General features: G+C 38.6%; 1 protein-coding gene across 1 annotated transcript in view; it reads left to right on the top strand.

Annotated features, from left to right (window-relative positions):
- The window catches only part of LOC126174805 (death-associated protein kinase dapk-1-like), a 286,891-nt gene that overhangs the window by 195,847 nt on the left and 72,911 nt on the right, over positions 1-18,133 (top strand). Inside the window, exons 16-17 of the mRNA XM_049921178.1 lie at positions 3,903-4,116; positions 10,706-10,944. Coding sequence (XP_049777135.1) covers positions 3,903-4,116; positions 10,706-10,944 — 453 coding nt within the window. The remainder of the gene's footprint in view (positions 1-3,902; positions 4,117-10,705; positions 10,945-18,133) is intronic.

Raw genomic sequence — 18,133 nt, 5'->3', positions numbered from 1 at the left:
CTGTATTACCTTCGTTGATGTGCAGCAGATGTATCTGGATCATCAGTACCTCTAGCATCATTTACCGTGGTATGGACCTTAGGTTTAAATGACTCTTACATGTGCTGTTGCTTCAGCTGAAGCTCAAGTTGAAGAAATATCAGTGGAAGAAATGGAGTTTCTTTGGCTGCATGGCTGAAGTCTAATTAATCAGTCAATGAGTTGTGAAAACATGAATATTCACATTTTGGACATTATTTATTGACCACAATGGAATGAGAATGTTGACAAGGTCATATTGTGCCTTGATAAGGGTTGCATCGTGCACGGAGTTGACAAAGAAAGTCATATTTGGTGAAAACAAATAGTATCTCTTACTAGAATTGTAACCTATCTTAAATCTGCAGTTGCCACAGCCAAAATCATAAAGTTTCAACATGTATTGGTACCTTACCACCTTATTTCTCCTACTCTCTAAATTTTACGCTTTACAATAACACAAACTACATGAAGAAATCAATTAAATTTTATTAATAAGACCCCTGAAGTATCAACTTTCCAGGCACCCTTCTCACGCATGTTGTTTATTGAGATGAATCTCATTCTAAATGGTTATAATAGTGCACAGTATTTTGATATATTGTTGTTTAGCCCTAAATACCTGTCAGATGAAAGTACTGGGTGATCAAGAAGTCAGTATAAATTTGAAAACTTAATAAACCATGGAATAATGTAGATAGAGAGGTAAAAATTGACACACATGCTTGGAATGAGATGGGGTTTTATTAGAACAAATAAAAGGAGCTGCAGAATAGGGGCTACCGAAAATCCTAGAACTGTCGTGGAAACTCCATTGCATGATGAGAAAGTCATGGTATGGGTTGGATTTACCACATCTAATGTTATCAGGCCTTTTTGCTTCGAGGAAATGCATGATTCTGGTTTTGTAACTGCTACCGTGATGGGTGAGAGGTACGCCGATATGTTACAGAATCGCATCATCCCCAGCCTGGCTGATAAACACCTGCTGGATCGTACGATGTTTATGCAGGGTGGTGCTCCACCCCATATTGCTAGACGTGTGAAAGATCTCTTGTGTGTGTTGTTTGGTGGTGATTGTGTGCTCAGCCACACTTTCGTCATGCTTGGCCTCCCAGGTCCCCAGACCTCAGTCCGTGCAATTATTGGCTTTGGGTTTACCTTAAGTTGCAAGTGTATCATGATCAACCGACATCTCTAGGGATGCTGAAAGACAACATCCGACGCCAATGCCTCACCATAACTCCGGACATGCTTTACAGTGCTGTTCACAACATTATTCCTCGACTACAGCTATTGTTGAGGAATGATGGTGGACGTATTGAGCATTTCCTGTAAAGAACATCATCTTTGCTTTGTCTTACTTTGTTATGCTAATTATTGCTATTCTGATCAGATGAAGCGCCATCTGTCAGACATTTTTTGAAACTGTATTTTTTTGGTTCTAATAAAACCCCATGTCATTCCAAACATGTATCAATTTGTACCTCTCTATCTACATTATTCCATGATTTATTCAGTTTTCAAATTTATATTCACTTTTTGATAATCCGGTACATCTACAGTGAGGATACCCTCGTCTGCAAAGGAAGAAGACTAGTCTGTAACACAAATAGTACCAGGAGACATTGGAATTAAAGGAAATTACTTATCAGTGAGGTCAGTAATTGTACACTACGATTCACTGTTTGATGTCTGTGCTGGCTGTTTTCTTATTGATCTCAAAAATAATATTCTTTGGCAATGAGCTGTTGGTTACAACTGAACACACTAAGTTGCAAGTTGTTTGACCTTTTAAACCCACATGATAATCTTGTTTCACTCACTCAGAAAAATAATGTCCACTGGAATATTGCTTCCCTCATTAATAAGATGAATTGGTGTGTATTACTTGACATAAGTGTGTTTCGGTGTACTAAAATTTAAATAGGACTCCTTTGTTTGTTGAGAAGTTTGTTTTACGAGTGAGATGAGAAAATTTAGAGTGAATTGTATAGATATGTGACACCTGAGCTCTTTTCTAAATAAGTAATTCTTTACTTGGTTTATATTCTCATTTTTAGGGATCCAAACCCCAGTGAGTAAAAAGGTATCCTTTATAGGATTACTTTGTTTGTCTGCCCGACTGTCTGACTGTCCCCTTTTTGTCAGCAATGGGGAGATGTATCAAGTTGAAATTTATGTCAAATGCTAATGTCTAGGCTCCCTTTGTGGTGTAATAAATTTAAGCTTCAAAGTGGATGCAGTCAAAAGATATGCCCATTCATGACACATATTTTGATAGTCACAAATTCACTTATCAAAACGTATGGATGAGTTGCGTATAATCATGTCAGGCCTGGCAATCAAGTGGTAAAGTGCACGCCTGGAAATGAAGAAGTTGCAAGCCTAGCATTCACCTCTGACCTATGTGAGTAGTCACCAGAAATTACGGATACATAAGTCACTGAAGTGGCATCCGATTTAAAGACTTACACTAGGTCCTTGAGCCACACGAAATGCTTATTGTTATATATGCACATAAGTTACAGGAGTCTACATTTCATCTACATCTACATCTACATGGATACTCTGCAAATCACATTTAAGTGCCTGGCAGAGGGTTCATCGAACCACCTTCACAATTCTCTTTTATTCCAATCTCGTATAGTGCATGGAAAGAACAAACACCTATATGTTTCCGTACAAGCTCTGATTTCCCTTATTTTATCATGGTGATCATTTCTCCCTACGTAGGTTGGTGTCAACAAAATATTTTCGCATTCGGAGGAGAAAGTTGGTGATTGGAATTTCGTGAGAAGATTCCATCGCAACGAGAAATGCCTTTCTTTAATGATGTCCAACCCAAATCCTGTATCATTTCTGTGACACTTTCTCCCATATTTCGCGATAATACAAAACGTGCTGCCCTTCTTTGAACTTTTTCGATGTACTCCATCAGTCCTATCTGGTAAGGATCCCACACTGCACAGCAGTATTCTAAAAGAGGACGGACAAGCATAGTGTAGGCAGTCTCCTTAGTAGATCTGTTACATTTTCTAAGTGTCCTGCCAATAAAATGCAGTCTTTGGTTAGCCTTCCCCACAACGTTTTCTATGTGTTCCTTCCAATTTAAGTTGTTCATAATTGTAATACCAAGGTATTTAGTTGAATTTATGGTTTTTAAATTAGATTGATTTATTGTGTAATCGAAGTTTAACAAATTCCTTTTAGCACTAATGTCTCATGTGGATGACCTCACACTTTTCGTTATTAAGTGTCAACAGCCAATTTTTGCACCATTCAGATATCTTTTCTAAATCGTTTTGCAGTTTGTTTTGATCATCTGATGACTTTATTAGTCGATAAACGACAGCGTCATCTGCAACCAACCTAAGACGGCTGCTCGGATTGACTCCCAAATTGTTTATATAGATAAGGAACAGCAAAGGGCCTGTAACAGTACCTCAGGGATCACCAGAAATTCCTTCCATTTTACTCGATGCCTTTCCGTCAATTAGTATGAACTGCGACCTTCTACTTGCACTTGTCCAGTGTGTTTTTTTCTTGTAATTATGTTATTCTTTCATTTTGTGGGTGCGGTTGCGCTGAAACTATCCTTTGTGTGTGTGTGTGTGTGTGTGTGTGTGTGTGTGTGTGTGTGTGTGTGTTTCATGTAGTTATTAATTGGGTTTCTTTTGATTCTTGGTAACTCCTCTTTTTACTCCTTATTAAATTTGAATAGTAAGGTGATAATTATCATTTGACCCATTCAACTCGATTCATTTGACAATATGACATTACATATTCACATTTTGTAAATTTTTGTGTCTAATCTTATGTGTAGAGTAAGATTTGAGTAAATATAAAAGTATGTTGTATTTTATGTTTTATTTCTGTTTAAGGTCTCAGTCTCTGGTTGTGGTGGTGATTTGACGTTATGGGAACTTTCTGGACAAGAGACCTATTTTCTGATATACCATCATTTTCTAGGGTCAACAGCTTGTCTTCATGTTGTAGTTTATAGTCTGGCTGACCCACCAAGCGCTCAGCTTGAGCAGTGTCTCTTCTGGCTTACCTTTCTCCAGGCACGCACAGTACCACCACTTGAACCACTTGGTAAGATGTTTGGTCAGTATGTCTTAATCTTGTATATCCCATCAACAGTTCTCCAAGCAACAGAGCATTTTAGATTTATTCTTTAATTTCACATTTTTAGACATTTTCTTAATGTTTTTTTCATTTCTTTTTTTTCCCTCAAAAGGAACATCCAGCTGTCCTAGCTTTTGATACAGTTAATTCCTTCCTTAGCAAAGAATGAGGGATGTATGGGGGAAGATTGAAAACTAGGGGCATTTCGTTCAGACCAAAGACAAAGACTCAGATCGTTCCAGCTGTGTGTGTAATGAAGTACCCTTGTTCTCACAACAGGTAGATTCCTCTCAACCTTGGGTGTGGGTGACCTGCCATTAGTTTTAAACTTTCCCAAACCTATCCCTTTTTTAAACTGAGAGTTTCTAATTATTTCATACTTCGTGACATAATCCTGCTTTTATTATATTATATTATATTAGAACTGATGATATATTGAGTAGTTCAGGAGATCCTTGTCATGTTTTTTCTCTAACTGGTTGTTGGAGTGGTAGTAGGGCTTTGTTTAGGTGTACACATTTATAGATTTTTTAGTGTTAATTAAGGATAATACTGAATTGGTGTAGTGACCCACATGAGATTCCAAACCCGCAACCCGAGCTCACAGCTGTACAGCATGCCACAGAAGTCACAAGACACGAGCACTGGCAGAGCCCCCCCAATCTTGGATGCACATGCATCCTATCTGTAGTGCACTCTACTGGCTGGCCGACAGCTTATAGAGTTGGAGCTGGCCAGCCTCACTCTCAGTCAGATGTTTACTTCAGCCACAGGATGATTAGGACTAGCAGGGCAGCCACTCCATAGCAGGTCTTTTTTCTGTATATATATTTGTGAAGTAATAAAGTGTTGTGTTTGTTATTACCTGTGTGTTCTTGTAGACAGGACACATTGGTGATGAGTATGGTCATTTTTCATGTCTTACATTGTGTGTTTGATTTTCGCATTGTGTTGTGACATTTCTCTTGTTGTGACATGGAAGCTCTGTTTCAAATGTTGGTGCAACAGCAGCCGGAACCTCTTATAGTCGTACAACAGGCTGTGATGGCATTGCTGTCTCCATCTTGTCTCCGGCTATGTTTCCTCCTCCATTTATCGTTTGACAAGGCAGTGGAAAATTGGGATGCATATGAACACTGCTTATGGCAATGTTCCCATGCCTTCCATATGACAGTGCACAGCATACCTCTTATGCTGTGCACTGTTTTTGTCATCTTGTCACCTTGTATCAGGTATTGCAAATATTGACCCCATTACAGTAACCTCTTTTGTTGTCTTTTGACAATATATGCTCAGTGTTGTTTTCCTTTTATCACTGTCACACACACACGTTGTGGCTGCTAGGGTTGAATTCTACCTGTACAAGAAACAGACCCATCAGTCTTATTGCGTCTGGGCCGTAACTGTTCACAGCCTTAGTTACAAGTGCCATTTTGTCATTTCCAAGTTAAAAAGAGACATGTGTGGATGTCTTGGTTTGCGATGTTATAATCTGCTTCACCCCGGATAAGGAAGCCTGGCAATGGCTCCTCCAATTAAAAAACCCTTTCCTTGGTGAAATGTTGTCCATTGCCCAGTTATATGAGGTCTCACATACCGCTGCTCAGCAGCTGGAAGCATGGTGCGACATTGTGCTGGTGCAAGATGGCCTGGCTATGTCCACTGCAACTGGGGTGGATGACGTAGCAGCGGTTTTATTTATTTATTCTAAGATGATATAGAGCTTGTATCAAATACATAATTTTAAGAGTATACAATGTAAGAAATGACAAGCAAAATAGAGGTACAGAATCAAATGTCCCAAGTATTATACTTAATTATGTACCCATTACACAAGTTCTTAGATTTCTAAGTCCAATCTGTTGATCCAGTTGAGCTCTTCAGGTGATGCATGGTGGATGCTGCTCCCTCTTGCTCTCATGTGAGTCTTGTTACTCCCAACATGATAGAGCTGTCTGTCATAAGTGTCAGAAAAAAGGCCACATTGCAGTAGTCTGCCAGTCAACGGCACAAAACACTGTATGAGAGTACATGGATATGGATACACGGAAGTGTCATCATCCAGTTCGGTACCCAATCAGGTGTCCAACAAGCGTTTCATTGATTATTTGGTTCTCTCTCAACAGCTGCACCTCCAGGTGGACAATGGTGCGACAGTTTTCCTCTTAATGCCCAAACATATTAAGATCTCGGCTCTCCTCTGCTACACCTACGAGTATATGGTAAGCGGCAAATCCCTTTGCTTGGTCACCTACAGATCAAACTCAGCCTATTACTTTTATTGTTGTTCGCAATCCTAGTTCAGCAAACCTTTTCAGGTTTGGTGCCTTTCAGACCTTTGACTTTTCAGTAACAGGCTCCATGCAATTGCTACCTGCTGCTATCCCCTATCAATCATTGGAATCTCTGTGTTCCAAATTCCAGGATTTATTTGTGGAAGTCGTAGGGACCAGCACAGACTTTAAAGCCCACATAACATTGAAGCAGTCAGCTCATCCTAGCTTTTTTCATGCTTGGCAGGTTGTGATAGACCTCAGTTCCCCAGTCAGGGCAGAGTTGGACCAGCTTGCATCTCTTGAGGGTATAGTTCCCATTTTGTCTAGTGAATGGGGCGCACTTCTTTTTGTAGTGATTAAATTCCCTGATAAACTGTGACTTTGAGATGATTTTAAGGTCACTGTAAATTCACAGTCCGTGGTCAACACATACCCATTGCCATGTCTGGAAGAGATGTTTACACACTTAGTGGGGGTAAATTCTTCTCCAAACTTGATCATTTTGAAACATATCACAAGTTACCCTTGGGTGAGGAGACCAAGCATATCATGGTTCTTAATATGCCTCTTGGCCTATATCAATACCAGTAGTTAACGTTTGGCGTAACAAGTGCCTCTGCAATTTTTCAGTTCTATGTGAAGCTGGTTATGTCCACTGTTCTGTGATGTTTCAACTACCTGGACAACATTTTCATTACCGGACATCCGACGAATAACCACCTGCACAATATCTAGTCCCTTTCCGAAAAATTTTAGATCGTGGGTTTGTGTTGCAGCCTACAGGAGTCTAAATTTTTCCAACCCTCTCTTTAGTAACTGTACCACACCATCACAGCATCAGTGTGACCAACCTCTGGCGAGTCTGGACAAGGCTGTTACAACCTGCTGTGTCCCTTTTCATTGCACAAATTGCAGGCTTTCTTGGGTAAAATTGTCAATTACCATCGGTTCATTCCCAGGGCATCCATCATTCCATGCCTTCTCTACCTTCTTCTCCTTAAGAATGCTTCCTCTGTCTTATTATAGTAGTAGTATAGTATGGGATTATCTGGTATAAATATAGGGCCAAGAAGCACTGAAGAAATGGCGTACCTTTGTCCTCCGCAATTTTCAATTTTTAATAATGTAGAGTGACAGTGACTTGTGATGTACCTGCACCATCATGCATATAATTCACCCAATGTTATTCTCAAGAGTAGAACTGTAGCATACACCAAATGTATAGACAGATTTTATTTTTATCCTATCTTGAAAATATTTTGACATTGTGATTCATTGCTAAAACTTGCATTATTTATTTGAAAATTTTGTACACAGCTGGAGCAACAACCGTAGAATGAAATCTTCTTGTAGAAATTGTAAACAGCCAATCAGTTGCAAATTGGAATGTTTATTAAAACCCGTTTACCACGGTTTCAACGTTCATAAAAAGTCTTCTGCAGAAGGAAATATAGACAACCTAAGCAAGTTAACAGTGAAAATCTGTTAAGATATTTGTGCGTGTTTCAGTCATGTCTCATTAACGAATACAAAAACAAAAACTTATTCAGACTTATAAGATTACATGTTCTGGCAGAGGCACATTAAAATATAGTTGAAAGGTATCAGTGAAATATAAAATTTTAACTCCATAATAAATTAAAACATGCACAACATGGTTGTTGGCATTTTGTATTTCCACTCCAGTGTTCAACTAGTGCACTAACATCACATACCCAATGCTTGCACTAAGGAAAGCCTCTAGCAAGAGTGGGCATTAATAGTATATACAAGAAGGATGCATAACAGTGAAAGAAATCTCATCGTGCTAAAGAAATTTTGTATTTGGCTGATGTCCTTTGGCTGTATTTTAACATACCTCTGCCACAGAATGTAATCTAGTAAGTCTGAATAAGTTTTTGTTTTAAATTTACGTTTTCATTTTTATATTTGTTAACAAGATATGATTTATATTGGTTAACAAAATGTGATTGTACCTGTGTGTTTATTTACCTCTTAATGTATTTGCACTGTTAACTTGCTTACATTGTCTATATTTCCTCCTGAAGAAGATGTTTTTATAAGCGTTGCAACTATGGTAAAGGGGTTTTAATAAAGCTTCCAGTTTGCAACTGATTGGCTGTTTACTATTTTTACAAGAAGATTATTGATTGTATTCTTGTCTCTAAGGAGATATGAAGAACCTATCTTACAACTTTATGTTGCAGCACACACATTTAGTGTTATAAATGAAAATGAGGAAATGTTACTCTACTGGTTGCCATGGGTTGTCACTGCTAATCACAACTGCTACAAACTTAGGTTACTCTCAACAGAAAGAATCCTCTCAGAAGGTTGTAAAATTTGGAATCATAACCTCTGTTCAGCAGTGTTTCAAAAATAAATACCAACAAGATTATTTTCATCCATATAATACCAATAATATCTGCAATTCAGTAACACGTGTTTCCTTTTCAACCTGTGTTTTTGCCAGACATACTGGCCACTGAAGAGAAATGACTTATATAATCACTTGGTGACTACCTGCATCAGCAATAAGTACTAGTGAAATGTGGTTTGGGGTTAAAGCAGACTAGCAATAATAGCTGTAAAGTACATCAAAAGCAACAGTAATCTGATCTGATGAGTAAAACCTCATTTCTGCATATGCTGTCTTCACAAAACATTGTGTTTTGACCAATGTATAGGATGTCAAACATGGAAAAACCAGGATGAAATAATGACAATATTATGAAAAGTGTTGTTGCTACTCACCATATAGTGGAAATGTTGAGTCGCAGATAGGAACAACAAAAAGACTGTCAGCAAGTACGGTAAGCTTTTGGCCACAGGTGACCACCCACACACACACACACACACACACACACACACACACACACACACACGTGGCTTCGGCAGCTAGAGACTGTGGTCTAATTCTGATGAAGGCCTTTTTGGCTAAAGGTTTGCTTGCTGCCAGTCTCTTGTTGTGCCTATCTGGGACTCCGCATCTCCATTATATGGTGAGTAGCGACTATCCTTTTCATAATATTGTCAATGTATAGGATGTATTGGTCTGAAACTTCAGTAGTTTACTGTATTCCATAGTATATAGTTTACTCTCTACTAAATATTTGTCCAAGAGATTTCAATGTTGTTATGTAATAGTATATTTCTGAGCTTAAATAATTTTATTTTTAAAACAGTAAATCCGCAAATACTTCACAATTGCTAAACATGTATGGAAATTGCATATACATCCTACGTTCCTTATCCCTACCTCACTCTGCCTATCTTTTCATCCCCCCCTCCCCTCTCTCTCTCTCTCTCTCTCTCTCTCTCTCTCTCTCTCTGTACATCTCCTCCTCCCCCCTCTCTCTAACTGTCTCCTCCTCCACTCTATGTTTCATCTGAATATTCAGTAGCTTCACACGTCTCCTGCTCCTCCCATCTCTGTGGGCATCTCCCTCTCACCCTCCTTATGTCCATTTTCATCTGAATGTTCATTAGAGTATCACATAAAAATTTGAAGTAAATCCATCAAGATCTACCAGAGATTTTTGGCAACAGTGTTTTCCCTTTATATGTTACATATGTATTTATATATGTAATATATTACAAAAATATATATTGTGTGTCCATCTGAAAGTTCATTAGAGTGTTGTGTAAAAATTAGAAGTAACTCACTAGAGAACTTTTTGAGATTTTCGGTAACAACATATTTAATTTTTATAGTACATAGCATTTATATATTATGTATATTAATGTTAAACTGATTTGTCCTTATGAAAACGTGTGAGCAGAATTGTCAAACTGAACACAAAAGAAATAACTGATCAAATCAGTAGAGCCATTCTCAAGTGTTAATCTTTCACAGCTGATTTAAATTTCTAACTTTTTCAGTGCATTTTTCAAAGATTTTCTTTCATACAAACCGTGCCCTGACAATTATGAACACAACAAAGACAAAATCAACCAAATCTGCCAAGCCAGTCTTAATTTATGATGTTTCATACAAGCAGCAATTGATGTTCATTTCTGACTTTTATAACAAATTCACTCACACTGTTCTCAGGTGATGATCTTTCATACATGCAGCAATTAATTTTTGTGTATATAGATAAGCTGGTGAACATTTTTCATGATCGATGCATTCAGCTGTGTGTGTGTGTGTGTGTGTGTGTGTGTGTGTGAAATAATGAATCTGTCTGGCTTGAATATTGCATATTTAAACATTGTACTCAAGATACTACTACAGTACTCTTCCTCCAGCATATTTATTTCAGTTATACTCTGTACAGGTGAAGGGGGTGTAGCTGGAAGACTTCCCCTAGTACTTCTTGTTGGCACACATGCAGACATGGCTGGGCGATATGCGGATTCAGCTGCAAGACGTTTAATTACGCAGCTTCGCACAAGGTTCCGACTGCAGCTAGACTTGCTGCCTCAGACAATTGTGTTAGATGCTCGCATTCCTGGTAGCCCAGGAATACGTCAACTAGAGGCAGCCATAGCAGGAGTGAGACAGCGACTGTTACTGGTGAGTGGGACTACATTTTGTTATTTTTGTGGCACAAGTATTGTTTGAAAATGGGATCATTTTACCCAGCACAAGGACTATCCGTTATTCTTTCATAATTAACAGACAGTATGAAGAAGATGGTCTTCCCATCACATAGATGAATAGAGAGATGAGAAATGCAGATAAGCAGTAGAATGCATAACGATAACTGTGTCGTGAAGTAGAGGCATTTAACTGTAGACAGATCATCCTTCATCCATCCATCCATCCATCCATCCATCCATCCATCCAGTTTTAGGATTTTCTTGCTTTCTCTTAATCAGTTGAAACAAATGGCAGGATGGCTATGTTGAAAAGGTTTCAGCCAATTTCTTTCCCTAATTTCATCCTGGGCCCTGTCTCTAATAACCTTTTGTTGCTTATGTTCCTTCCTTTCAGCAAAGTTTATGTTGGGATGGAACAAGGACCCAAATGATCCTAGTTGTGAAGCAGCCATTGAAATTGACCATTGTTGCTCAGAGTCATTTCTGCCCAGTTGATGGTCAACTTTCCCTTTGGGTGCAGTTTGACCTTGTTGTTGTTGTGGTCTTCAGTCCTGAGATTGGTTTGATGCAGCTCTCCATGCTACTCTATCCTGTGCAAGCCTCTTCATCTCCCAGTACCTACCGCAACCTACATCCTTCTGAATCTGCTTAGTGTATTCATCTCTTGGTCTCCCTCTACAATTTTTACCCTCCACGCTGCCCTCCAATACTAAATTGGTGATCCCTTGATGCCTCAGAACATGTCCTACCAACCGATCCCTTCTTCTAGTCAAGTTGTGCCACAAACTTCTCTTCTCCCCAATCCTATTCAATACTTCCTCATTAGTTATGTGATCTACCCATCTAATCTTCAGCATTCTTCTGTAGCACCACATTTCAAAAGCTTCTATTCTCTTCTTGTCCAAACTATTTATCATCCATGTTTCACTTCCATACATGGCTACAGTCCATACAAATACTTTCAGAAATGACTTCCTGACACCCGACTTAATTCGACTACATTCCATTACCCTCGTTTTGCTTTTGTTGATGTTCATCTTATATCCTCCTTTCAAGACACTGTCCATTCCGTTCAACTGATCTTCCAAGTCCTTTGCCGTCTCTGACAGAATTACAATGTCATCGGCAAACCTCAAAGTTTTTATTTCTTCTCCATGGATTTTAATACCTACTCCGAATTTGACCTTAGCCAGTTATCTAAGTTGATAGTGTATTAGTAGTCACATCTACATGACAGACTTGTGCAGTAGTCACAATGAAATTGATGCATGATGTGGGTTCTTGCATAAGTGTTCCTGCCATATTCTTGATCAATTTGGAACACAATGTGTTAGATGGGTCTTTTACTCAGTCATGCATGACACATGTGGCAGTAGGGTTATAGGTAAGGACAGATGAGCACAGTGAATAGGTTGAATAGCAGAATACTACTTTGTGAAACGTCTAAATGATTTTGGAGGGAAAATTCTTCATTCTAGAGTACCATTACATATACTCAAAGTCTTGGCAGAGGATGTGGTTCCAATCGGCAGTGATATTGTGTAATAAATGAGGTTCTCCTTTGCAACTGGTTAATGGATGTGTGTGGACTGTTGGGACCAGTAGATAATGTAATGCACAAGATTTTAAAACAAGAAAGGTGAAAACTGTGACGCCAGGAAATTTCTGAAGAATCTCTTCCAAGATTTGAGGTCTATCGGTTTCCGGAATAATTATGTTGTTAATCTGTCTCGAATCAAGAACAAGCCTCAGTAAACCATATTTCTTCTTCACAGTATGAAGTGGACTGCCGCCTCACCAATACCTTGCTGAAGCATGTAATTAATTTCTTTTTTAACTTTCTGATGATAAACAAAAGGAATGGTGTAGTGTCGTCTAACAAAAGTATTGTGTGGCTTAACTTGAAATTCATAATGAAAACCATGAATAGTGCCAGCCAGGTACATTATCAAAAATGTGAGCATGAGTTTGTAAGATTTCCTGTAGTTGCTGTTAATGAAAATCAGAGGTGGCTTCACAATTGTCAACTTTGCTCTAAATCGTATCGAAAATGTCAATCACAGCGTTATCATTGTTGTGCTCATAGTACAGGTCAGCTGAAGTAAATTGTGTGGTGTACCAGTCGATATTTCTGTTTGAAGAAAGGAAATACAGGCGGTTAATGTCTTGTTCCTCACTAGAGAGGCTCTGATATGTTTGTGATCCTGGCTTGCAGAGGTGCACGTCCGTTAAGACCTTGGTGAGACTTTCAGAATAGGGACAGGATTTATTCAAAAGATGTGAATTGTTTTCTAAAAATTCTCTACCAAACATTGACATTGATAACCTGTTTAAACATTTGCATTAGAGAACTACACAGCAGAGCATATTGCAGTGCAATCATTTACAACTCGTTAACAGTGCAATCAGTTGCAATAAAACAAGTATTCACATTGGTGTGTAGAATATATGAGACTAGCAATGTAGCGCCAGACTTCCGGGAAGGATGTCATCCACACAATTCGAAAGATTACAAGAACTGGAAAATGCAAGAATTATCGCACAATTTGCGTAATAGCTCATGCATCCAAGTTGCTGACTAGAATAGTATACAGAAGAATGGAAAAGAAATTGAGGATCTTTTAAATGACCATCAGTTTAGCTTTAGGAAATATAAAGGCACCAGAGAGGCAGTTCTGACATCGCAGCTGATTATGGAAGCAAGCTGAAGAAAAATCAAGACACACTCAAAAAATTTGTCAACGTGGAATATGTGTTTGACAATGTAAAATGGTGCAGGATGTTTTAAAGTCTGAGAAAAATAGGGGTAACCTGTTGGGAAAGACAGGTAATATACAATGTGTACAAGAACCAAGAGGAAACAAGAAGAGTGGGTAACCAACAACGAAGCGCATGGATTAAAAAGTGTGGAAGATGAGGATGTAGTATTTCACTGCTAATGTTCAATCTATACATCGAAGAAGCAATGACTGAAATAAAAGACAGGTTTAAGAGTGGGATTAAAACTCAAGGTATGTCAGTGATACGATTTGCTGACAACATTGCTACTCTCAGTGAAAGTGAGGATCTGTTGAATGGAATGAACAGTCTAATGAATACAGAATATGGATTGAGAGTAAATTGAAGAAAGATGAAATTAATGAGATGTAGCAGCAATGAAGTAGTGAAATAGTGAAAAACTTAACATCACAATTGGTGACCATGAAATAGCTGACATTAAGGAATTCTGCTACCTAGGCAGCAAAATAATCCATGACAGACAGAGAAAAGATAGCATAAAAAGCAGACTAGCAGTGGAAACAAGGGAATTCCTGGCCAAGAAACGTCTGCTAGTATCAGACATATGTTGTAATTTGAGGAAGAAATTTCTGACAATATACATTTGCAGCACAGCATTGTATAGTACTGGGGCATGGACCATGGGAAAACCAGAACAGAAGTGAATCAAAGCATCTGAGATGTGATGCTACAGAAAAGTGTTGAAAAGTGGGTGGACTGACAAAGTAAGGAATGAGAGGGTTCCTTGCAGATTTGCTGGGGAAGGGAATATATGCAAAACACTGACTAGAAGAACGAACAGAATGATAGGCCATCTGTTACAATATCTGGGAATAATTTCCATAGTACTAGAGAGAGCTATAGATGGTAAAAATTGTAGAGGCAGACAGAGGTTGAAATACATCCAATAGGTAATTGAGGATTGGTTGCAAGTGCTGCTCTGTGTTCAAAAGGTTAGCACAGGAGAGTAATTTGTAATGGGCTGCATCCGACCAGCCAGAAGACTGGTGACTCATAAGCAAAAGAAACACACTTTAATGTCTGTGAATGGCAATTCTTTCAAGTTTACGATTGAGAGCATCTTGAAGAGGAATTTTGTTCCTCCCCCAATCAGTCTTCTGACTTTTGATGTGGCCTGCCACAAATTCCTCTCTTGTGCCAACCTCTTCATCTCAGAGTACCACTTGCAACCTACATCCTCAACTATTTGCTGTATGTATTCCAATCTCTGTCTTCCTCTACCGTTTTTGCCCTCTACAGCTCCCTCTAGTACCACAGAAGTCATTCCCTTATGTCGTAACAGACGTCCTATCATCCTGTTGCTTTTCCTTGTCGTTTTTTCCAGATATTCTTTTCCTCTCCGATTCTGTGCAGAACCTCTTCATTCCTTACCCTATCAGTCCACCTAATTTTCAACATTCATCTGTAGCACCACATCTCAGATGCTTCGATTCTATTCTGTTCCAGTTTTCCCACAGTGCACATTTTACTACCGTACAGTGCTGTGCTCCAACATACATTCTCAGGAATTTCTTCCTCAAATTAAGACCTATGTTTGATACTAGTAGACTTCTCTTGGCCAGGAATACATTTCTGGCAGTGCTTGTCTGATTCTGAGTCGTCCTTGCTGCATCTGTCACAGATTATTTTGCTGCCTAGGTAGCAGATTCCTTAACTTTACATGCTTCATGACAATCAATCCTGATATTAAGTTTCTCGCTGTTCTCATTTCTGATACTGCTCAATACTTTTGTCTTTCTTTGGTTTTCTATCAGTCCATATTCTGTACTCATTAGACTGTTCATTCTGTTCAGCGGGTCATGCAATTCTTCTTCAGTTTCACTAAGGATAGCAGTGTCATCAGCAAATCATATCATGGATATCCCTTCACCTTGAATTTTAATTCCACTGTGAACCTTTCTTTTATTTCCATCATTGCCTCTTCAGTGTACAGATTGAACCGTAGGGGTGAAAGACTACATCCTTGTCTTATACTCTTTTTAATCCGAGAACTTTATTCTTGGTTGGCCACTCTTATTATTCCCTCCTGGCTCTTACAAATATTGTATATTACCCATTTCTCCCTATAGCTTACCCCTATTTTTCTCAGAATTTCAAACATTTTGCACCCTTTTACAAATACTTTTTCCAGGCCAACAAATCCTATGAACATGTCTTGATTTTTCTTTAATTTTGCTTCCATTATCAACTGTAACATTAAAAATGCCCCTCTGGTGGCTTTACCTTTCCTAAATCCAAACTGTTCGTCATCTAACACGCCCTCAATTTTCTTTTCCATTCACATGTATATTATTCTTGTCAGCAACTTGGATGCATGAGCTGTTAATCTGATTGTGCGATAATTCTCGCACTTATAAGTTCTTGCAATCTTCGGAATTGTGTTGATGATATTTTTCCGAAAGTCAGTTGGTATGTCGCCACACTCATACATTCTACACACCAATGTGAATAGTTGTTTTGTTGCCACTTCCCCTAATGACTTCAGCAATTCTGATGGAATGTTATCTATCCCTTCTGTCTTATTTGTTCTTAAGTCCTCCAAAGCTCTCTTAACTTTTGATTCTAATACTGGATCCCCTTTCTCCTCTAAAGCAACTCCTGTTTCTTCTTCTGTCACATCTGACAAATCTCCCCCCCCCCCCCCCCACCCCGCAGAGGCCTTCAGTGTACTCTTTCCACCTATCCATTATCTCCTCTGCATTTAACAGTCAAATACCCCTACCACCCTTGCTTTTAGTTTCACCGAAGGTTGTTTTGACTTTCCTATATGCTGAGTCAGTCCTTCCAACAACCATTTCTTGTTCGATTTCTTCACATTTTCCATGCAGCCTTTTCATCTTAGCTTCCCTGCACTCCCCATTTATTTCATTTCTCAGTGACTTGCATTTCTGTGTTTTTGTACTTCCTTCTTTCATCGATCAACTGAAGTATTTCTTCTGTTACCTATAGTTTCTTCGCAGTTACCTTCTTTGTACCCATGTGTTTCTTTCCAAATTCTGTGAATGCCCTTTTTAGGGACGTCCATTCCTCTTCAACTGTACTGCCTACTGAGCTATTCCTTATTGCTGTATCTACAGCCTTAGAGAACTTCGAGCATATCTCGTCATTCCTTAGTACTTCCGTATCCCACTTCTGTGCATATTGATTCTTCCTAACTAATCTCTTAAACTTCAGCCTACTCTTCATCACAACTATATTGTGATCTGAGTCTATATCTGCTCCTGGGCATGCCTTACAATCTAATATATGATTTCGAAATCTCTGTCCGACTGTGATGTAATCTAACTGAAATCTTCCCATATCAACCGGCCATCTCTAAGTATATCTCCTCCTCTTCTGGTTCTTGAACAGAGTATTTGCTATTACTATCTCAAATTTATTACAGAACTCAATTAATCTTTCTCCTCTCTCATTCCTTGTCCCAAGCCCATATTCTCCTGTAACCTCTTCTTTTACTTTTTCCCCTACAGTTGCATTCTAGTCCCCCATGACTATTAGATTTTCATCTCTCCCTTTACATACTGTATTGCCATTTCAGTATCCTCATATACTTTCTCTCTCTCTTCATCGTCAGCTTGCAATGTCAGCGTGTATACTGAACTATTGTTGTCTGTGTTGGTTTGCTGTGAATCCTGAAGAGAACAACCCTATAGCTGAATTGTTCACAGTAACACACTCTCTGCCCTATCTCCCTAATCCTAATGAATCTTACTCCCGTTATATCATCGGGGATCAGTAATATCCCTTTAAGCACTACTTAAAGGCTATGCTTTGAATGGAAGTTTTTGGAGACTTCTGGCAATATGCACACAATTTAGTAATATTTTTGTGACTTAATGTGCTATCCAGTGATAGACACAAAGTTTGTTCTTTTTGCCACCCAGAATTAGATGTTTATTATCTGACTCCATACACACATAAATCATAGTTTTAATGCCCTCATCACAGTGATGAAAAAAATATACTTATTCTCAACTGTTGATAATTGTAGCATCTGAGTTTTTGAAAGCGAGACCTAAGACCTTTGTGTGTGTGTGTGTGTGTGTGTGTGTGTGTGTGTGTGTGTGTGTGTGAGGAGAAACAAAATTTAGTCAGAATTTCATCTTGCAAGGTATTCCTTGTTCAAAAAATATATATTTCGAAAGTTTGCCGGATATGCATCACTGGAGGAGTGTGTTCCTATATCTATGTATGATGACGTTTGATTACTTAGTACATTGTGTAATCACACCTCTTTTGTTTTTAATAGTAATTCTAAACATGTTGTGTGACATTATCTGCATCATCTGCAAAGTATTGCCAGTTCTGTTTATTTCATTTCCATGTGACCTTTGTATGATTAGGATCACTGAATTGAAATGTTG

Source organism: Schistocerca cancellata, chromosome 3 (assembly GCF_023864275.1).
Source record: "Schistocerca cancellata isolate TAMUIC-IGC-003103 chromosome 3, iqSchCanc2.1, whole genome shotgun sequence".
Classification (NCBI taxonomy): domain Eukaryota; kingdom Metazoa; phylum Arthropoda; class Insecta; order Orthoptera; family Acrididae; genus Schistocerca; species Schistocerca cancellata.
Note: the sequence above shows the minus strand (reverse complement) of the source record. Positions and strands in the feature narration are given on the sequence as shown.